Source organism: Sciurus vulgaris (assembly GCF_902686455.1).
Source record: "Sciurus vulgaris genome assembly, chromosome: 19".
Lineage (NCBI taxonomy): Eukaryota > Metazoa > Chordata > Mammalia > Rodentia > Sciuridae > Sciurus > Sciurus vulgaris.
Window position 1 is genome coordinate 16,995,769 of NC_136480.1, and position 23,430 is coordinate 17,019,198.

A 23,430-nucleotide genomic window follows, 5' to 3' on the forward strand; every position below is an offset into this window, starting at 1 on the left:
CTGATGGAAATAGGATGCTAGACCTGGGGAGGGAGCTCAGTTGATCAAGTGCTTGCCTAGCACGTGTGAGGCGCTCGGTTTGATCCCTGGCAAAACACACACACACACACACACACACACACACACACACACACACAATGCTATCTTCAGTTTTAAAATTGAGTTACTGACATCTGATAATTGCGCATGCCTTCTGGAATTAGCTGGTGTGTGTTCACCTAAGCCAGCTACAACAAAGTGATCCTTCATTTATATGACAGAGTAAGGGCGTCAACTTTATGAACTACACAGAACAAGCTGATCTGCTGTCACCTGGACACAGAAGTTTGAGCGGAACAAAGAGGATTCATTGAAAAAAACAAAAGCTAAAGAAGACCTGATTTCAAGGCTGGTTCCATTTGTGTTCTGCTGTCCAGTGATCCAGCTGGTGCTCAATTAGAGCTCCTGTTAAATCAGCTGAGGACCCACCTCATTTGCATGGGGAGGAATTTATCCTCTGGTTCAATGTAGCTGCAAGTGGACCAGAGTTGAGAAAGAGCTGAAAACGTATAGCAGCCTGTGCCAGAGACTCGATTAATTCTTGGCTACAACATCTTAATGAAAGAAGCAGTAAGTCATTTGCATCCACCAATCTGCTTCTCTACTGGATTTTGGCTAGAAAATAGATAAGATGCACAGGGGGCTTCTGAGAAACTCTTATTCTGATTTTCCTGCTAAAGGGTGACCATCTTTCATGTGACCCAATATTCAAGGATGAACACCTTGCCTGGTACAGATAAAAAACTAAAAATGAGAGTCACGGGCTCAGTACGTACTACAAGACCCATAAAAATAACACTTAATTTTTTCCCCTATCAGAACTGTCAGGAATTTTCCACTCTTTTCAGAAACTTTGATTCCTTACCTGATGCTTTCGTTCTTAGCAATTCCGATGGTTTACTGGGTTCTCCGATTCCAATGCTGTTCCCAGCAACCACCCGAAATTCATATTCCACCCAAGGACTCAGGCCAACCACGGTCGCATTGTATGTCTGGCCATTGAGAATTTCGGGGACTACAAAGAAAGGACACTTAAGACCACGGATTGGCACTAGTCAAAAACAAAGGATTGTGAGAAATTATTATTAAATTGAAAAAACTGTAAAATCACAGTTAACAAATCGAGAAGTGCTTTTCTCGTTGGAAGCCAGAAATACCTGTGCCACGTACCTGTAGCAACTGCTTGCCAACCCACAGAAAAAGGGGTCCGCGTCTGAATAGTAAATATTTGAATGGGACTGTTATTATCCGGGCCTGGTCTCCAGCTCAGCTGGAAGGTGGTACTGGAAACGTGTTCCACTCTTACATCCTCTGGGGGACCTGGAGGACCTTGAGAAAGACATCTTATCATGACCACACTGGAGATTTTCTAAATGCATCAAGGAGGGTCTGTTTCTACTGCTTATGCTTAGAAAATAAAATATGGGCCATAATGTGCGTGAGTAGCACATAATTAGAGGTTACGTCCTATTAGCCTGTGAATTCAGCTTACATAGTAAAGCATTAATGTGGAAATGTTCTCTTTGGAAATTAGAAAATGCTAGACACAGGGAGATTGTATACCATCTGATGGAAAGCAAAAACTGAACAGCTCTCTTAAATTCTTAAAGAGGAATGCAAGGAAAGTCAACTAGAATGGATAAGTTCAGACGCAGGTGGACTTTGCTCTGCTCAGAGAATGGTTTCTTATACAGAAGGCAAGTCTAAGATGGTAGGGATCACACCCTTGGTCAAGGTTAATCATTCACCAAAAACAGACAAAAGTCGATCAATGTATTGTCCATACCCAGAGTACCCCGGAGTCTTGGAATTTAGAAAAGAAAAAGTCTACAAGACTGTGTCTCACTATTTCGTCATGATGTGGTGCTTCGAAGATTGACCATGCGATGTCCACATCTGTGCTCGTGAGAAAGGAGTGTGACCATTTCCCTCCGGTGTAGGCTTACCTCGAACAATGACGTCAGCCACGGCAGATAGACGTTCCAGGGTCGTCTGTACCGTGCACAGGTATTTTCCCGAATGACTCAACTGGATGTTCCGTATCATCAAATCCCCAACGGATTCCTGCAGACAGAAAGAGAAAAATGGAGGGCATAATCACGCACAGCAGGTCTTGTGTTTTTATAGAGCTGGATAAATATTAAATATAAGACTGTTCTGAAATTTGAAGACATTAGGATTATTGGAGTTTCTATCTTTGATGCCTTTTTATTATCCCCTTTATTATAATTGCATCTAGAAAACAAGTATGTCTATGAGACACATAAAACAAAATACAACAAAACAAAAGCAGATGTAGCCTGATACACAGCGATTATCCAGGCAGATAATATGGGGAGAAGGATTATGAGAGACAGGATACGTGGGAGGGTTTGGGTTCCTCTTATTAAGCACTTAGTGACTGCAGATACTCACTCCTCCGATCCGCTCAAAATGGGTCACTCCTTTCTTTAAGTCTATGACGTCGCCATTGAAAGACCACACAAATACAACGTCCATAGAGGGGTCATGGGACACCTGGCAGGGCAGGACGATACTCTCGCCAACTGTGACATCCATTGTGGAAGGGGGGACAGTAATGACCGTCCTCTCTGTTGAGAAAAAAAAAAAAATCAAGAAAAGCCAATCAAATGCTAAGTTGCTGAGGCTGGCTTTGAACTTGTGATCCTCCTGCCTCAGCCTCCAAAGCTGCTGTAATTGCAGGCAAGTGTCACGGGGTCCCGCAAGACACACGCATTTTTGAATTTCAGGCGACCTAAAGTTTGACCACGTTCAGTATTATTTTTTTAGAATATTCTGTATTTATGTAGCTTATGACTTCTAATTAAAGACACCATTTTATTCGTAACTCATACGGAAAGAGTTTACAGAAACCACAGACCTTCAAAAGCCAGCATTCCACCTGTATAGAGTCTTTTAAATTTTTCTTCTAAAATTTCAGTCATCACGTAACATTGCAATTCACAGAGTGGCTAGAATTCTGAATCAGAGTCTGTGACCTTCCAACCCGAAGGAACTGTGTCCCTAAGGTTATACCCACCAGAACTCATGTAGTTTTATAATCACATGCTTTTATTTAAAAGTAGGAAAGCAACGTATTGATTCTGACATGCTTCTGATAATAATTTTCTCTTTAAACGAAACATGCAAATGAAAAAAAGATTTGCCTTCTTTAATCTGGCCTTTGGAATATTGGAATTTTGCACCCATCATAGAAACTTTCCCACTAGAGAGAGCAGTCTCAATGTCAACCGCGTCACACACGTCGTAAGTGGCACGTTACTGACAAACATGTCCAAGGACACTTCTGAGAGGGTTCTGGCCCTAAAGAGTCCTGTATTTTTTTTTTTTTTTTTTGATCAAAAGAAACTCACAATGAAATAAACCAATCCCACAAAGCCGAAGGCTGAATGTTCCCTCTGATAGGCAGATGCTGTCTCTCAATAAGGGAGGAGGGGGAGGGAAGAACAGAGCAGACAAAGGGGAAGGAATGGAAGGGAGAAGGGCAGGCATAGGAAAGACAGTGGGATGAATCAGGCATGACTTTCCTCCGTTCATACAGGAATTCCCGGCCAGTGTAACTCCACACCACATACAATCCCATGTATGCATAATATGTCAAAAGAGTCTGTGGTCACTTATAACTAGAAAGAACGCATAAACATTTAAAAAAAGAAGAAAAAACCCCACAATGATAATTGCTATGGTTTAGATATGAGGTGTCCCCCCAAAATTTATGTGGGAGACAATGAAAGAACATTTCAGAGGTAAGATGATGAGACTATGAGAGAGGTAATCACTGATGGTTTAACCCACTGATACCGATGAACTCGGGGGTAACTGTAGGTAGGTTGGGTGTGGCTAGAGGATGTGTGTCACTGAGGGAATGTCTTTGGGGTTTATGTTTCGTCCCTGGTGAGCAGAGCTCTGTCCTTCTGGTTGCCATGTCCTGAGCAGCTTTCCTCTGCCGTGACCTTCCGCCATGATGTTCTGCCCCACCTAGGACCCAGAGCAACAGAGTCCACCTTCTATGGACTGAGGCTTCTGGGCCAAAATGAGTCTTTCCTTCTCTACATTGTTCCTTTCAGGTTTTTGGTCACAACAATGAAAAGCTGACAAAAACAATGATAATTCTTGGCTATGTTTTTATGAGAAAAAAATAGCTGCAATCAGAGAACATTAAGAATGAACTAAAATGGCAGCGGAGTATCCATCCCTAAGGAAGACCTGGATATACATCTTGATTTTGAAGTGAGTCATTTTACCCCCATTAAATATGCTTTATGGGATCTACATGAAAGAATGAAGGTGTAAGGCCAATTGTCATGGGAAAATGTTATACATGAAGAAGTTCCAAAATGGCGGCTGTAGAGAATTCTTTCTCTAGAGGCACACTAAATGGTTAGAACCTTTAAGTGATGGAATCAGAGTTTCAATCCCTTCTGACTTTTTCATTCTGCTCAAGACACCAAACCAGCACTGACAATCTACTTACATGTTTATATGGCTTTTTATGTTACATGTCTCAGTGTGCTCCTCTCACCATGTGATGCCCTATGCAACTTCTGGACTCTATAGAGTATCCACCTGCAAGAAGACCCTCCCCACATTCTGTTCTTTGACCTTGTACTTCCCTATCTCCAGAACTGTAAGAAACAGCCTTTCTTTCTTTATAAAATACCCAGCCTCAGTTCTTTAGTTATAGCAACAGAAAACAAAGACAGTGCACCACCATATTTTACAATAGAGTGTCACATTAGTATTCAAATGCTTAAAAATTTCAGTAGTGTTCTTAGTAAAGAGTTACAAGTGGAAAGCAGAACATAATAATTTTGGGTTTTAAGGAATATATTGACAAACGAGTCATGGGAAAGTAAAGCATATATTCTATTTCAGAACATAATGCAGAAAGTTCTCAATGTGAATTTGATATGTCTTCGAGTTTTCATTTCTAAGAAACAGCTTCCCTTCTTTTAGTTATTTTCCCTTAGTTCATTTATAGATTATTAGATTCATGTACCTTTTTCTTCTAATCATCTCTAGGGAGGGGTTTCGAGACGTGTACTATGTTCATTCTCAATTCCAAGCCTCCTCCACATCTCTCCCCCCAAATCAGGGTAAACGAGACCTAACATTTCAAGAAAATTTTTGAGGACCAAGGAAAAATTTCCCCTCTTTCAAGGCCTTTATCAAAAATAACTAATATCTTATTTACACTTATTGGAGAATATTTTGCCTAATGAGATGTGATTAAACATTTTTGATCAGATAGTAATATAATTGTCAAATATTAAAAATGAGAGATATTCCTTCCAACTATGATAATACCCAGTGGCAACATTAGACAAAGTATGCCTTTTATCCATAGTGCATGGATATAAGTGCATTATTATAAGATAATAATGACAAAAAATTCAAGAATAAGACACTCTGGCATTATAATTTATAATGGGTCCATTTTCACTTCTTAGTTCATTGATAGCTACTATGTATTAAGAAGGCACCTCAAGTCCTGTCTTCTGCTAAATATTGGTGACACAAAGGTAAAGGAAATGCAAAAAGACAGAAAGAAATAAAAATGAGATGGTATCTTCCTTCACAGGGACTTCGGTCAGGGAGAGAGGTTGGCTTTAATCACATCCTGTCCATGTGTAGAAAGTTCTGACTGTGGCCAGCACCACACAGTAGGAAAAAGTGATTCTATTCAAAACTTAGCTTGTAATTCTCCATCATTGGGAAATAGTTAATTCTTAATCACTGGGAAAGAGTTATTTTAACTGAGAAGGAAAGGCAAGGAGGAATTAGCTAGGGGAAGGTAATGGTTAGAAAGAGGGGAGATATTCCCTGGGCAGGTGGGGATCTGGGTGGGGAAGAAGCATGGTGGACAGCCATTGCACTGGGGAGATTCAGACTACAGGGAGCAGCAACTTTGTTTTTAGTTGATAAAAGGGTAAGTGACTCCTGGCAAACGTAAGGTCATAAATACTTTCTGATAAGTTTTTATTTTGCAAAGGATCTTTCTGCCAATATACATTTTGGGAACCGCTGAGAGTTTCTTTTAGACTGCAATATTAATATAAATTGCTTTTTAAAATTTTTTCTTTTGATACTGGAGATTGAAAACGGGTGCTTAACCACTGAGCCACATCCACAGCCCTCTTTATTTTTTAATTCTGAGTCTGGGTTTTGTTAAGTTGCTTAGGGCCTCGTACTTGCTGAGGCTGGCCTCAAACTTGAGAGTCTCCTAGTTCAGCCTCCTGGGTTGCTGGGATTACAGTCTTGTGCCACCACACCCAGTTGTTAATATAAGTTTCCGAAATAATTACTTTAAAATATATATTTTTAGAATATCTAGAGCTGATTGTTCTCATGGAACCAATATTTTTTTGAGGTGGGGTACCAGGGATTGAACCCAGGGGGCACTTAACCACTGAGCCACATTCTCGGTTCCTTTATTTTCTATTTTGAGACAGGGTCTGGATAAATTGCTTAGGGATTAAGTTGCTGAGGCTGGCTTTGAACTTGTGATACTTCTACCTCACCATCCCAAGTTGCTGGGATTTCAGGCATGAGCTACCACACCTACCTTGGAACAAATTTTCTAAAAGAGAGTTAACCCTTTGACACTGTAAAATCCATTTTGTGTAAGTCTGAATTTGATTTTTGATGTCCATATATATAAAAAAAAACTTTAATTTTTTTATGGCATGCTCTGTAACTTGGGGAGTTTGTATAAGAAACTGCAAATGACTTCATGATTTGGGTATAATTCACAATGCCTGTTATTCATTCCATTGTGGTATCTTCAATTATAAGGAAAAACTCATTAATAACTGGTTCCCCTGGAGCTGCATATAAAAATAGGGTTTTGTCCTTAAACGGAATCATCTTCCAATTAAATTTTTATTCCTAAGCCTGTGGATATTAGCTTTGCAATGTTGCAGAAATGTTCTAAACCACAGGTTTCGAACTCTTTAAAGAATTTGAATAACTCTGAAATATGCTTTTTATTCTAATGTCCATATCCCAGCAGAAAGAAATAGTTTGTGATAATTTACTAAGTGTATTGCTTGACCTCGACAGTTGGTGTCCTGGTTCTCAGACCGAGTGTCAACCTTTTTGCCAATGCCACAGGGTCAGCTCGGGCTGGGACAGGCTGGCCTCCTCTCACCCTGGACACTGGAGCTGATGGACTGGGTCCCTTCTTCCCGGCAGCCTTTGCTGACATACACTCCTGTCCCTGCTGCCCCATCACCTCCACCCGTCTGGGCTCAGGTTCTGATGAGCTTATGCCTTCCTCGCTGCAGAGCATGGACTGCACCTTCCACACATGCGCACTCCTGAAAAGTGTGCCCACGATGCATGCACGCCGCCTGGGGGTCCTCAGTCCTGGCTGGAGTTGGGGTCTGCATGGGTTGCTGCTGCCCAGCTGTAACCCCGCGCTCACACTGACACCCCTTCATGTGTGTCCCACTGAACTACTTCAAAGCAGGCTCACAGACAAAAATGACTAAGAATTTCAAGGCAGCAACAGCAGATTCTTAAAATAAGCCTGGGGCATTCCTGAGCAAGGGCCCCTGGAAGAGTGGGTTACCCATTCATCAGCTCTGGATGGTGTGATAAGAAAGAGTCTCTTGCCAGGCACAGCGACTCACACCTGGAATCCCAGCAGCTGGGGAGGCTGAGGCAGGAGGATCACAAGTTCAATGCCAGCCTTAGCAAGTTAGTGAGGCTCTAAATCACTTAGGGAGACTCTGCCTCAAAAGAAAAATAATAAAAAGGGTTGGGGGTGTGGCTCAGTGTTTGGGCGCCCCTGGGTTCAATCCCTGGTACAAAAAAGAAATATTCTCTGACATAGAAGAAGAAACCAAAGAGAACCCGGGGAGGTAAAGGTTGGAGGGCGGGAGGGGTGGGGAATGGGCAGACTTTGCTCACGGAGTAGAAGGTTTCAGTTAGACAGGAGGAATAAGTTTTAGACATCTATGGCACAGCAGGGCGACAACAGTTCATAGTAATGTGGGGTATATTTCAAAATTGCTAAATGAGTAGATTTTCGATGTTTTCATTACAAAACAATAATAAGTATGCTATGTGATGGATATGTTAATTAGCTTTAATCATTCCACAATGAAAACGTGTTATCAAAATATCACATTGTACTTTGTAAACATATACAATTATTTGTCAATTACATTTTTTTTTTTTCACAAAGATATGTCGTCTCTTTCCTAAGATACGAGGAGTATTAGAAATAAGAAGCAGACCGGTGGAATAATGACCACCCAGGATCTGCGCTGTGGAAAATGGAAAATACCTGCAAAAAACTAGTTCTGGGCAGTCGGATGTGACGCACAGGAAAGGAATGTGTGGTTATTTGAGCGACGTTCCTCCGTGGGCATCTTTGGCTGGTCAAGCAGTGCTTGCCCGAGGATGTTCTTTATGGCTGTTCCTCTTCCCAAACCCCAGGTAGACCTGCCCCAGGGCTGTGGAGGTGTAGTCCCTGCTGGCCCATCTGCAAAGTTCACTTCTGCAGCCCTGCACAGCCCCAGCTCAGAACTGGAAGGAAATGCCCACAGGGACTCAGCCACAGTTTTGGAGACGGGGAGAGTGGTGCTTGAGCTGCAAAGACATACTGTGTCTTGGAGGCTCCTTCACGGAAAGAGCAAGGACTTTGCTCTACCCAGGAACTCACCTGGGGCAGACACCTTAAATTCTCAGGACTCCCCAGCAACTGAGAGATGTCTTCAAACCACTCAGACCACAGAGTGGGGCATGTGGCTGTGCATACATCCCTTCTCTTTCCCCAGGAGTGGATTATTCCAGTGGACCCTGGGAAAGAACTTGAGGCTCATTAACCCCGAAACACTTCTTCATGTTTATGGATAAGTGGGATGGTGAGGGCCCGAGTCACCGCAAATGAAGCAGAAGCGAAATCAGCTCTGCAGAACTCTCTCACTTGTGAAATGCTCAGAGTCCTAAAGACTGTTTCTCTCCAAAGAAAATGAGGGGGTACTTCCTCCTTTTCCTTTCATGCCATTTTATATTCCTTAGGTAAAAAATTGGGTCCAGTGGTCTGAAAATTCCAGTGTGCCTAAGAATTGCCTGTAGAAGTTATTTAAAATGCAAATTCCTTGGCTCCAACCAGAACTGCAGATTCCACTGACCTGCAGGGAGACAGCCAGCATATGGACTTTAACAGGCTTCTCCAGCTGATTTGATGTAGTTACTCCAAAGAGTATGTTTTGAGAAATATCCCATTAAGTTTTGAAATGTGAACCTGAAATTTTTCTGGAAGGGAATACAAGCTCTAATGAAATATATTGTCAGAAAGTCTCGAAAACCATGGGGCCTGCAAAAAGTTCATAGCCAGGACAACATTCCTGGTTTGTGATGTTTCAAAAATAAAGTTGGAGTTAAAGTTGGACTTCTGCATAGTCACCTTTTTTTAAAGTTTCATAGAATGTTTTAGCATATAGAAAACCCTAAGAACCCCAGGATTAAAGAAATATCTCAATTCTAGGTTTCTTGCACCTGGTAGAATATGGAATATTTTTAATCCATATAAGACTTTTTTTGTTTCCAGGTAATGGGGATAGAATCCAGGGTCTTATGTATGCTAGACAAGCACTCTGTCACTGAGTTATAGCTCCATTACTTTTTATTTTTATTTTGAGTTAGTATCTCATTAAGAGACCTAGGCTGGCCTAGAACTTGCAATCCTCCTGCCTCAGACTTGGGATTGGCTGATATTTCACCACCACACCCAGTTCATAGAACACCTCTGAATACACCTTGGGATGGAAGAGTTTCTAAGAATCAAGGTTCAGAAATGTGGCTTTCATGGTTGAAGAGGATGATATAAAGGTACTTACACACGTATGTGAGACTATTTTATATACACACACAAACATACACATACACGCATATATATTCATATTTATGAAGCACATGGAAATTTAAACTTTAAATACTTTAGGAGTAATTGATAGATTTTTAAAATAATAAAACTGCTTTTCTTATATCCAGATCACCTAATCTTTGAAAAATACTTTCTGAAATACAGGATTGTCTTGCAAATGGGATAGGTGTGGGGGAAGGAGGTAAGGTTACAGATTAGATAAGAGGTTAGTGATGAGTTATATCTAATACAGACATTAGATATGAGTTCTTTGTTATCAACAGGGGCTGGCGAGTAATGAGAGATCCTTGTCTTACATTCTTTGCCTTTGTGTGTGTTTTTAAATTTTCATTAATAATAAAAGAGTAATGAAATGACGGATGGAATGAATATTTATCTGCAGAACACGGAGGAGTATTTTCTCCTCAGCTTCTACAGTGATGAGGACCGACCACTGTTTGAAGATAACTGTAAACATAAATGACATTCATAAAGAGGTCATTAGCCACACACGGTGGTGCAGGCCTCTAACTCCAACTACTCAGGAGGCCGAGGTAGGAGGATCATGATTTAAGGTCAGCCTCCTGGGGACCACAGCGAGACCTGTCTCAGGAAAAGAAAAAAAAAAAGAAAAAAAAAAAAAAAAAAGCAGCAGCAAATGATAAAGAGATCCAAAAACCACAGAATTTTAACATTTGCCATTTTCAATGACAAGTCATATTATCATAGCTTGATAAAGCCCTCCTATTTTTGAGTACTATAGGGAAATGTTTAATAGAATATATGATGCCTTTGATGAATAGCTTTATTCAAATTCACACTGTCGTAATCACTGATGATGTTTCCAGAATGTACCTTTAATTATGATCACTCCACCAGACATGAAAACTAATCACATCAAAACTTATGTCAGAATCGTTTTTAGCACGATTTCCTTAAACACAAACGGAATCGCTCCTGTTAGTGGCCAAGGGAACTTTATATCGCACAACTCCAAAGTGCATTTTTGGAAGCTAGGAAATAGCAATTGAAAGCACATCTGATCTCATCTGACCAGGTACAAAATAATGTTCTTCTCATCACTTTGGTTTTTGGTTTTCCTTCTGTAACCTTCAACTCGACTGAAATCTTCGTCTGTGAATCATCATCTTTTAGCATCCATTTCCAAAATGGCAACTGTTAGAAGTCGTCCACTGCTCTCAAAGGATGGACAGATGTGCGTGACCAAGAACCAGACCCCTCTCCTTTACAAACGTGGGGTCTGCCTCTGTTAATCTATGACATCATTGGGAATGTTACTGAGAGACCAATAACAAGTAAACTAGGATATAAATAGCACTTCAAACAGGGGACAAAATTCTCTGATATTTTCTCTCACTAACTGGTGAGGGCGGTAAATAAGTACTTTAGAATTCTGGTCCTCTGCCTCGCTCCTGAGAATCTCCGATTGCAGTACACGTTAGCACAGTGATATGTCAACCTCTTCCATGGCTATTTATTTCTCTATCTCTATGCTTTACGTCAGGATGGTATTCCCTCTAAATCTAAGAACTGAGGTAGCATTTGTTTCACTACAGATTTTGAAAGAGGATGACCAAGAGGTCTATGTAAAGATGATCGACATCACCAGTTAAGGGCTGGGGATGTGGCTGAGTGTCCTAGCACTCGCCTGGCATGCAAGAAGCCCTGGGTTCCATCCCCAGCACTGCACATACAGAACAAAACGGTGACCCCAACACTGAGCATTACCAATCACTAGGGGGTTGTAAATCCAAACCTCACACCTGTCAGGATGGCTATTATCAAAAAGACAAGAGATAAGTGTTGGCAAGGCTGTGGAGAAAAGGGAACCCTTGTACACTGTTGGTGGGAATATTAACTGGTATCATCATTATGGAAAACAATATGGTGGTTTAGGAATAAAAAATAGAATTTCCGTATGATCCAGCAATCCTGGTTGTAGGTATATACTCAAAAGAAGTGAAGTCAGTGTGTAGAAGATTACCTCTCCCACATTCCCTGTAGCTGTGTTCACAATAGCCAAGATGTAGAAGCTACCTAGGTGTCCATCATTCATGAATGGATGAATTAAATATGTGATATATACACCATGGAATATTATTCAGCCTTCAAAAAGGAGGTTCCATTCTTTGGGACAAAATAGATAAACCCAGATGAAAACGACGTAAAATAAGACGGACTTAAAAAAAAATGATGCATGGACTGACTTAGATGTGAAATTAAAAAAAAAAAATGTCTACAGAAATAGACAGTAATTGGCTGATTCCCAAGAATAGGGAGGTGGGGGAATGGGAGGCAAGGGTCAAAGGGCAAGTTACGGTTACGGAACACGAATAGGTCTAGAGATAGAACATTCTGGGTGACGGTATTGGGAATTCGCCAAAAGATTCAAATTCAGGTATTCATTCCACAAAACACACAGAGGAGAAACTACGTGAGGAGATGAAGATGTTAATGTAATTTCTTTGGCTGTAGGAATCATTTCACTGTGTGTCTCCGTATACTGTGTGTGTGTGTGTGTGTGTGTGTGTGTGTGTGTGTGTGTGTGTATTTTGCACATCTTAAATACATACATTTTATTTTGTGATTCAGACTCTGCTTTTTATTTTTGGTACTGGGGATTAAACTCAGGGCCACGCAACCACTGAGCCACATCTCCAGCCCTAGTTTGTATTTTATTTAGAGACAGGGTCTCACTGAGTTGCTTAGCGCCTTGCTGTTGTTGAGGCTGGCTTTGCGCTCAAGATCCTCCTGCCTCAGCCTCCTGAGCAGCTGGGATGACAGGCGAGCACCCCCACACCCAGCTTCAGCAGACTGGCTTTGTGAAAGCGTCTTGACTTGGTCGTCCTTTGGGGGAGATGTCAGTACTGAGAAAAGAAGTAGTCAGGTGGTATTGCTGAGTGAGGGAATCAGATCCAGTACACGAGTGAGGACTGAGTCCATGATCCAGCATCTCCCAAACTCTGCTTTCTAGGCCTCCTAATGAAGTTTAAGAAAGAACTAACATTTGACTTTCTAAATATTAGCAGAGAAAACAATACCAACATAAAAAGCAGGCTGTGCGCTATTTTGAAGAACGTCATTGATTACAGCATTTACTTGCAACGCTTTATATACTAAATGGTGACAAAATAGACATAAATTCCTAGACATAAATTCACCAAAACAGACAAAATGAGGAGTCCAAATTTGAGGCACTAAATGAATTTCAATGACATTAAACTGACTTTGCAACGGGTTTGGCCCTATGTAAGGAGAAAACTCTTTCTTGTGTCAGTCACTCCTTGGGGATTTAGGAATAGAGAGTTTTGATCTCTAGAATGTTCTTTGACATCATCAGGAGATGGGCAACCGATATTCCTGAAAGGATATGCCAAGGTTGGATACGTGTCCCCAAATCTTGCTGTGTTAAAGGCTCGGTCTCCAGCGCGGGACCACTCTGAGGTGGTGGTGACTTTAAGGGTTGGGGTCTGTGAGAGGTTTGCAGGGTAATTCTTGAAGGGGATGGCAGGACCTCAACCCTGTGCTTTTCCTCCTCTTTGCTTCCTGGCTACAAGGTGAGAAGCTGGCTCCATCACATGTTTCCCACCTGACATCCCTAGCACAGTTCTGATAGGTCTGCCCAGCCATGGTCTGGAGGGTCTAAAACTGTGAGACAAAATATACCTTTTGTCTTTATAAGTTAATGATCTCAGGTATTTTGTTACAGTAACAGAAAGCTGACTGAAGCAGGATAAGAAACAGGGTGTCTGAATGGTTAGTAACCAAAAACAACTGAGGGTGGGGAAATCATACCTGCAAACAAGGACATGAAGACCTTTATATGGGAGCCACTGAGACCCAGGCCTTGCTACTCCATTCAGTTCCAAGAACATTTGAGGCCGGGCCTTTGTTCTCCAAGCAGAAAATGGAGGACTGTTATCTTAGTAACCAATGAGCCTAAGAGAAAATATCTCCACATGGTTACCTTAGGAGTTTCCTGAGGAAAGAGCCCAGCCAAATCATCTTAGTGTGACATGCAATAAATCAGTAAGTCCCAAAACTTGATTAGAGCCTTCTTAAGACTTGTAGTGCCCTCTGCTTAGCTATGAGTCCACAACTAAAATTCACAAGGTCCCTCTGTATAATTCTTAATAAAGGATAGGGAATGAAACAAAGACAGGATGCAGTCTGGGGACATAGAAATCATTCAGGGAAAATAAACTAGCAAAAAAATTCCATAAGCAATATTTTCAGCGAGAGAGAGAGAGAGAGAGAGAGAGAAAGAGAGAGAGAGAGAGAGAGAGAGAGAGAAAGAGCAAGATGTTACATGAAGAACCAGTCGTAAAGCCAAAGGACACTTAGAAAAATTTTAAAACCTGGGAGAGCAAAAATTCAATAAGTGATCTGGAAGATAAAGTCGAGGAAATCTAGAAGTTTGGAACCCACAAGGTCAGGAAAGAAAAAAGCAAAAACATATACACACACCCACACATACACATATGTGCTGCATCCTGTAAGGCCAACCCTGAGGTTCTGGCGAGGGGCGATGGAGGATTAGAAAAATAAGGATTCATACGCATAGATTTTGCAGATAAAGCTACCATGAGGTGGAGTCTGCTCTCTGTTGGAGAAGCAGATCTAAAGAGTCACGCCAGCCATCTTTATTTATATATGTCTGGTTATCAGGTTAAAGACCACGCAAGCGTTACTCTTTGTGCTCAGAGAGTTACAGAAGCTTAGAAACATCTATGCAGTTTTTCCACAGCTGCAATCCACAGTTGCCATGTGCAACGTTTTAGGAGTTCTGGAAGGCTCTCAGGAAGGTCCACTGTTTGAAGTTACTGTGAAGGGGGAAGGCCCAGGAGCAGCAGAGCTGGTGATCCCTGTGATTGCCTAACAGGAGAATTCCTCTATCCTCAGGAGCTACGGGCCTGAGATCCAGGTCAAAGCTGGTAAGACTCTTCCGCAGAGCCTCCTCAGGCAGGGCGTTAGCAAACGAGCTAGGCATCCTATGCGCTTGCCTAACAACGTTCCCAGGAACCAGGTGGCCACAGCCATGAGATCATCAGAGACCCCCAACCTCAGTCAAGATCTCCCATTCTCTGTCACAAGTCTCCACGTGTGTGTGTGTGTGTGTGTGTGTGTGTGCATACACATACATACATACATATATATACACACATGTGTGTGGTACATGTACATATATACATGGGCACACACATCCGTGTATATTATATACATTTACATAAATGGATTCAAACCAGAGTAACACTTCAGGAAAATGGAACATTTACATAAAAGGGTTTTCAGAAAACCGAATAAAGTAAAATATTAAGTGACGCAAGAAGATAATCTAGGACCAGAGTGTAAGAATTTCTAGGTGACAAAGCCTGTCTGATGCCCCGTGTAATTACTGGGAATCGACAAACCGTGACACGTGGCCCTGACTTTGTGGAATATGGGGAAGAGAGAGAGAGAGAGAGAGAGAGAGAGAGAGAGAGAGAGAGAGAGAGAGAGAGAGAGAGAGAGAGACTGTTCTGGAATTCTATGTCCTACTAAACCATCAATCCCACGCAAGCAGAGAATCAAGACTTTTTCCAACACAACATGAAAAGCATTTCTCTTGAATTCCTTTTATAAAACCTGTTGGAAGATTTAAACTTCCAAAATCAGGGAATATTTTTAAAAGAAGAAAAGCCTTTTTTAATTTACTTTTTATTTTTTAAAGGAATAGAGGGCTAACAGCAAAGGGCAAATTGATACTATAGGGAGAAAACAGAGACTGACTTAGGAGATGAATTATTGTCAAGTTCACAGAAAACTAAGCAAACCAAACAGAAAAGCCAACACGGGAAAACCAAAGCTAATATGCACAATAAAATGTGGACTGAGAAAAACAAACGAGGAAATCAGTGTGATGGAGTCTGTCTCTACCTCTAGCAAACTGGAAACGCAGGAGTTATAATCTTTATTTAATATACTTTTCTGCTTCAGACATAAAATGCATATGACCAGAATGTTTAATGTGCTCTCGGCCCTGTGTGTGATGATCTGCTGAGTCACGTGTTGATGGAGATTAAAATCTACATGCAGCCACGGAGATGACAGTCCACCACAGGCAAAAGAGAATTTAATTTCAGTGCACAAAGTAATCACGGACAATATATTCCAGGTTACCTGCCGCCACCGTTACCCATTTATCTTCCACTTCAATATTCAAATTAAAGTAAATATTAAAAGGCGGCCATCCACCCCAGAGTAAAAGAAACAAATGAAGAACTCCGTGAAGAAAGCAATTGTTCAACATTTGAGTCCGCCTATCATGCAAGAATGCTGTCTAAGCAGGCCAGGTTACACTGAATATTTTCCTGGAAAGTAATAACGCAAGATATAAACCCCGATCCTCTTTATTAACAAATAATCAAGACAGGGCCTGCCATCTATTCAGGAAGAGCTGGCCCTGCAGCTTCTGCTTATTGAATTAGATACACCAATTACTCAGTTTCAAAGCTGTTAGTCCTTCATAGGCAATGAGTACATATTTACGGCATCTTATTTATATTTTTATAAATAGATAATGTTCCCTTGACGGTTTTCCAACCCTCACTTTATGCTTGGCCGTCACAAATTATAGTAGTTTTTTTAGAGGAAGATGGAATTAGGAATCCGGAATTCCTAGTTTAATCTTGCCTGGCTGTAAGACTCGGTGGAAAGAGGGTGATTTCTTTTGAACATTTTTAATGTCACAATGAGACAAGTTAAAATAAAAGCCAAAAAAGGAGAAGCTGGGGGGTAAGAATAGAGCTCAGCTGGTAGGGTGCTTGCCCAGCAGTGCCCATAGGCCCTGGGTTCAATCCCCAGCAACAAAAAATAGAGAAGCTGAATTCAGTTCCTATCATTATTTGTTTCTCCTCTCTCCACCATTTGGCCCCCACTCCTCTTTGGTCCTTAGAAATGTTTGCTAATGGCTTTCTCAGGATCTACAGAGAGAAAATGTAGTGAGCCTCTGAGGGTCATTAATATCTTCATGACACACTCTATTCAGACTAAACCAACACAAACAAACAAACAAAAACCTCAGAAGTGAGCCAGGCACAGTGGCACACACCTGTGATCAGGAGGCTGGGTCAGGAGGATTGCAAGTTCAAAGCCAGCCTTAGCAACTTAGAGAGGTCCTGTCTCAAAATAACAAATAGAAATGACTGGGGAGTGTGGTTCAATGGTTAAGACCCCCTGGCTTCAATCCCCAGTACCAAAAAAAAAAAAAAAAAGAAAAGAAATGGTACGGAATGATGATTACAGAGATTATAAAACCAGGAAGAGTGAGAATAACCCCTTCAAGCTGGGCATGCTGGCACAGGCCTGTAATTCTGGCAGCCTAGAACGCTGAGACAGGAGGATCATGAATTCGAAGCCAGCATCAGCAACTTAGTGAGGCCCTAAGTAACTCAGAGAGACCCTGTCTCTAAATAAAATGCACAAAAGTCTGAGAATGTGGCTCAGTGGTTAAAGGCCCCTGGATTCCCTCCCCAGCACAGAAAACAAAACAAAACAAAACCTTCAAAATCCTTCCTAGTTAGTAAAGGGCCATTTGTTACAATCCCAAAGCCTGTGCATTTAAGCATTTAGGACATGATGTCTTATGGATCTGAGCTCCTGTCTCCACGAGGTAGACACCCTCTACTCTTTATTATGAAGAATAAAAAATAAAAAAATGACACAATTAACTCTAAACCATAATAGCCTTAATTTTCATAGTTAAGAAAATCTTGAACAGTAGCAAAGATGCAAAAATCTAAAATCCATTAATATGGCTTTTCCCTGTATGCTACAGCATGTCCATGCAAGAAAAATAAAAAAAACCTGTTGCTTCAGATACTTGGAGATTCCATCCAAAGAACCCATTCTCCAGTTTTCAAACACTGTGGGCCAAACTCTGTGTGTGCAGGACAGAGGGAAGAGGACGGGCTTGCTTCAGGGACTGCATCTTCAGTAGCCTTTTCCCACATTTTTTAACTTAAAATTTGGTGTTGGAGTCTCCAGCATTCACTCTGCCCTCTTTTCATTATTGGCATGAGAAAGAAAATTTCACTCTGCCCAGAATAATAATTCATTATGCATTTTCTCATCTTAAATATAATTTTCACCCTTAGTAACTTATAAATCAAAATCTTTTTTTATTAACATGCTTTAAATTATTCTTTGTAGGCAATCATTAGCGTGGCATTGTACACTTTCCGGGAGATATTAGTGCGCAGGGCAGACTTTTTCGGGTGTTTTCTAGCACTCTGATATGACAGATGTATGCCAACAGTCTTGTTTGCATGGAATTGTACGTCTGGTCTCCTCCATTGGGCTGGACCAGACACCTCTAGGCCTGGAAACTGCCTTCTGAAGCCACAGAGCTTTAAATTATCTACCTGCCTTGGGTTTTTCTCTTAGCAAAGGTAAACCCACATCAGGGAGCACTCTCTTTGCACTGGGAAAACAGAGAGGCCCTTTCTGGAGGCTGGTATAATAAAGACTTCTATCACAAAGAATAAACAACTAAATGAGCAGCAATAAACTTAATTTGCACATTAGATATGCTTTTCCGAGTTCCGACATTTCGGTTGAAAATAATGCTGAAGCAATGAGGCCTATAATTGAACATCTACAACTTCTCGAGTGGGAAAACCAAAACAAATGTTGCCTGCAAACAAGATCATTTTTATAGCCTGCTGCTACTCTGCTTTTTAATAATTTTCCAAATGCCAGATCGAATAATTCCCCCTTTTATGTGATTTTCTTATACCTCTTGGTGTATGTACACAAGGCAATTTTAATCTAAGTCCTCCAAAATAAAAGCCCTTAAACTCTCTTTCCTCCCGAGTCCCTGTCTGTGCCTATGGGACATGTCCTCAAATTACACTGGGCATCTTGCAAGGAGCTGGCAAGGCAGCAGCTAATTGCACTCGAGATGTTTGAAAGGAAAATTGCCTGATCCTGCTGCATTAGTGAAATAGAAATTTCCGGCATACAGTGCGGACAGCTTCAGAATCCTCTTAACGCAGATAAGCCATATCAGCTAAAAACTAAGCCGGAAAATATCTTACTCTTGTAACCATTATCTTTTTACATGTTATCTAACAACAACATTTCTTGCATGACTGAGGCTGATAAGTAAATCCAAAGAGGAGAGGAGCGTTTTATCAGCTGTACTGAAATTTCTCATTTGCTCCTTACCACCCTGTTATCTTTGAGGTCACTTGACACTGATTTTGGATTGAGAAAACAAATTATATTTGACTCTGAAATGATAATCTGATGAGCATCTTAAATGAGAAAAAACACAAACACATACACATACACAAATATTAAGCCATCTTAAAAACCAGTTGGCTATGCATTTAATAGTTTTTTTAAAAAATGGTTAAATCCATGCATGGTGTTACGACTCCTTCTAAGACAAAAGCTTCCGATGAGGAGGTTATAAAATAATAATCCTTTGGCACCAATGGGTGCAGCATTCCTGCATGAAAGGACATTAGAGACAGTAGTCTAAGTAAGAGATTGTGCAAGATGCCAGTCCCAGAATTCAAAACAGGTTACACTTCACGGACCGACAAAAAAGCAAAGTTTCTAAACATGTTTTTCTAAAAGTTTTGTTTGTTTGTTTTTGGTAGCAGGGATTGAACCCAGGGACTCTTAACCACTGAGCCACATCCCCAGCCCTCTTTTTATATTTTATTTAGAGTAGGGTCTCATGGAGGTGCTGAGGCTGGCTTTGAACTTGCCCTCCTCCTGCCTCAGCATCCCAAAGCTACTAGGATTACAGGAATGCACCACCACGCCTGGCTCTAAATATGTTTTTATTCATATTATAGATACAAAGTGTGCTAATGAAGTTATTCCACTATTTGTATAATTAAGTTTATATGTTTGTATTCTGTAGGGTGGTGCTTGTCAATGACAAAGAAACAGAATCCCCAAATTCCTTATAATGACATGTGGATAAAATATAACCCTGAATCTATGATTAGATATAACGAGTGACAACACCTTGCTAATCATTCATATTGAAATCAATTATATTAAATGGCCTTTCTTTTGCATGTGCAAATCCCCTTCTGATGCTGTTCTCAATAGAACATCAGTGAATTCTCTTTACAAAGTCTTTAGAATTTTAAGGTAGCTTCAGATTTTTCAGCAGAGCTGGGAACTCCACATGCATTAGAAATGCACAACTACAAACCTTAAAATTGGAAAAGTGAAAGCATTTAAAACTTGTTATTTTCCTGAGATGATCTCTTTTTTTTTTTTTTTTTTCTTTCTTGCCAAGTATTTTTAGAAGCTTAAATTCTGAAAAATTGAAAACTGTCCCATTTTAGACAAAGATGTCAGGAAGGAAATTATCCTTTTGAACTCAGTGGTGTAAGATGGTGACCTTTCAATCAATAAATCAATACGTACTGGACATTGTGGCCCCTAACGATGTTCTAGGAATTGTGGCTCATCATTGATTAGAACAGACAAAAATCTCTGCCCTCTTTATGTTTCTGTTCAGAAAGGGAAGAAAGGACAAAACAAAACAAAACAAAACAAAACCAAAACTTAATAAACACAATAAAAAGTTTGTAAGAAGATTAACAATGCTGCAGCAGAAGAGTGAGACTAATTAAAGTGACCGGAAACATCAAGTGGCATGTTAAACTTCAAGAGCCCTCGAGAAGAACACCAGCAGGAGATAGAAAGTTAAGTCCGGTTATTTTAAACTAAGTGATTATTTTCCTCCTGCAGAGAGAGGAGTGTACATGGGGATTGAGGTGTACTTTATAAATATCTCAAAAACAGATAAACATATTGCTAAATCAACTTTTCACGGCTGTGAACAAAGTACCTGACCAGGACAACGTAGAGGAGGAGAAGTTTGTTTGGGCTCATGGTTTCAGAGTTCCAGTCTCTGGTCGACCAGTTCTCCAACTCCGAGTCTGTGATGAGGGAGATCAATGTGGTGGAGGAGAAAAGGGTCAGCTCACAGCAACAGAGCAGCAGAGAGAGGGACCGGGAGGCGGGGCCGCAGGAGGATGCACTCTGCCAGGGCACGTCCCAGGGACCCACCTCCCCAGCTGCACCCCACCTGCCTGCACTCAATCACCCAGCCATTGGAACTAGGATGGAAAGAGGAGGCTACAGCTCTCCCAAGCCAATCATTTCACCTAAGAAAACTCCTGCATCAACAGGGATCATGGCTGAGCCACAACACTTATTGACATCATCAGAGCTAGGATCTGTGTCTTGCAGAGAACAAGGAAATAGCCGACATCTGAAAAACACAATTGTTATCATCAGACCAAAGCACAGTTCAGGAGCATCTAAGTTTCTCAGTCAGTTTTTATGAGAGTCTTCTCTATTTATTTCTTTGTCAACAGTTATTCATAGAGAGTGAGCATCAAGATGCTGAAGGGTTAAGAAACCTTGGAGGAAGAGAGGCTATTCATTCAGTTCAGTCCATCCAAAAACTTTTTTGGTTTTCTTCTTAGGCTTCGGAGTGAATGATGCTCAGTATCTTATTTTAGTAGCAAAATCTTTGGTCCAGCTATGGTATTCTGGACCATACAATAGCATAAATCACCAGTATTCTACACAAATTTTGTTTTAAAAAATATGGATATCTTTCTTCTTTCCCATTTCATATTTTAATGACTCCAAACTTCTCGACACCTGGAAGATTTAACTTTGTAACAACGCCTTTTTTTTTTTTTAAATTCTCCACGTTTTAAACTTCTGCTATAATAAAATAAGTGCACACTGCCTACAACTTTTCCATTTGTAATGATGCAAACATTCTCCCCCTTTTCTCCCCTTATTGAATGCATTATATTTTTTTTCAAATAAGTCACATGTTTTGGTATGAGATCTGTCAGAATATTGCTAAAGAAAGATCCTCTTATTAAATACAGCCGTAGCGTGTATCTTGAAACACAAAGTCCATCTCTGTCTTAAAAATCGATGACCACACAGTCTTAAGGAAGTGATTTTTTTTTTTTTTTTTTTCAAAATGTACCTCCCTGTTTGGGTTTTGACACATCAAATTTCATCAGTCACATTTCCCCAGAGTGAGCCAGGGAATTGTCGACATAATGTAATAAGTTTGAGACAAGTTGGCAGAAATATCTTCCAGAGATAAAGGTGGGTATTTATTTTTCATAAGCCATAAATGATGGCTGAAGACTAGCGGCTAATTTCTTTTTATTGAATAGATTTTTATTTTTAATAGAAAAGATGAGAAAGCACCAATTGCTGAATGTAATCATTTGGGCTTAATTAGCTGCTCGAACTGCTTTATTAAGACAGTGATTTTCATCATCCAGGAGGCAAGAAAGGATAGAAGTGACATTGCTTCCAGTAAACATACTGGTTTTATGAGATGAGATTTAATAAAGCAGCAAAAATGGAGAAAAGCCACTTCTAGGACTAATGATGTCCCTGGGTGATAAATGTAGGTACACTAGGATTGGCAAGTATAAAAGTCTTAAAAATACAGTATGCAATTTTACCGTCCCAAATTGTATGATCTTATCAGTTTACTGTGAAAGGAATATAATAAGAATTCCTAAGAACACCATGAGTTCAGTGCCTTCCCTTTGGAAAGAAATGCTCATTCAGGTCGATGCATTTCACTCCCGAAATACCTCAAGTTACATAAATAAATGATCTGGGTATGCATCTGGTAGCCTTACATGCATGTGACTGTTTCAAGCAAAATGAGAGCTTCCGAATGACATTTAGCCAAGAAAAATTATCAGTCAGTGACTTTATGACAATGTCCTCAGCCCCATACGCTAAGGTATCTGTGAGAATTCAAATATAGGTTTTGACTATGCCAAATTACAGCACTGACCACATTTTCAACTGCCACAGGCTTCGATCTACCATGGTATTCTATAGGCAAAGACTGCATGGCCACAGAATGCTGAAATAAACTGTAAAGTTGAATTTTCACACATATAATAAGATACAAGTTTGACACAGGTAATTGGGTCATGATATGCATATGTATCTCCAACATGCGTCGAGCATAAATGAAGTTAATAAATTACCTTTGACCACGAGGCTGCCGGTACTCCTGGCAACACCAAATTGATTTGTGGCTACACACGTATATGATCCAGCATCCGACCTGGTAACATTTTGTATTTTGAGGCTACCATCCTCCAAGAGAAACACTCTAAAAAAAATTATTGATAGAAGAAAGGCCATTCAATAGCAATAAATCATAACTGCGTACTTTCGCTCTCAAATTATCACTAAAATTATGGCTATCTACGATGAGTTCATCCCCTTCCTATTTATTCTTATGGTTACTCGTGATCAATTTCTAAATCTAAGTGTCAGAATGAAGGGCGTGAGTTTTTATTGTGACACCCTACTTATGATTATTTTACTGTAACTTGAATTTTCGTTGTTATTTTAGTGCACATTCAAAAATCAACAGACAAGATGACCTC

At 40.5% G+C, this 23,430-nt stretch overlaps 1 protein-coding gene across 4 annotated transcripts in view; it reads right to left on the minus strand.

The window, feature by feature from the left end:
• The window catches only part of LOC306650300 (contactin-6), a 299,252-nt gene that overhangs the window by 22,851 nt on the left and 252,971 nt on the right, over positions 1-23,430 (minus strand). For all 4 annotated transcript variants that reach the window (XM_079122186.1, XM_079122184.1, XM_079122185.1 and 1 more), the window contains 5 exons: positions 23,023-23,150; positions 2,455-2,630; positions 1,986-2,103; positions 1,210-1,368; positions 905-1,054 (listed from right to left, as the gene is read on the minus strand). In XM_079122186.1, coding sequence (XP_078978312.1) covers positions 905-1,054; positions 1,210-1,368; positions 1,986-2,103; positions 2,455-2,630; positions 23,023-23,150 — 731 coding nt within the window. The remainder of the gene's footprint in view (positions 1-904; positions 1,055-1,209; positions 1,369-1,985; positions 2,104-2,454; positions 2,631-23,022; positions 23,151-23,430) is intronic.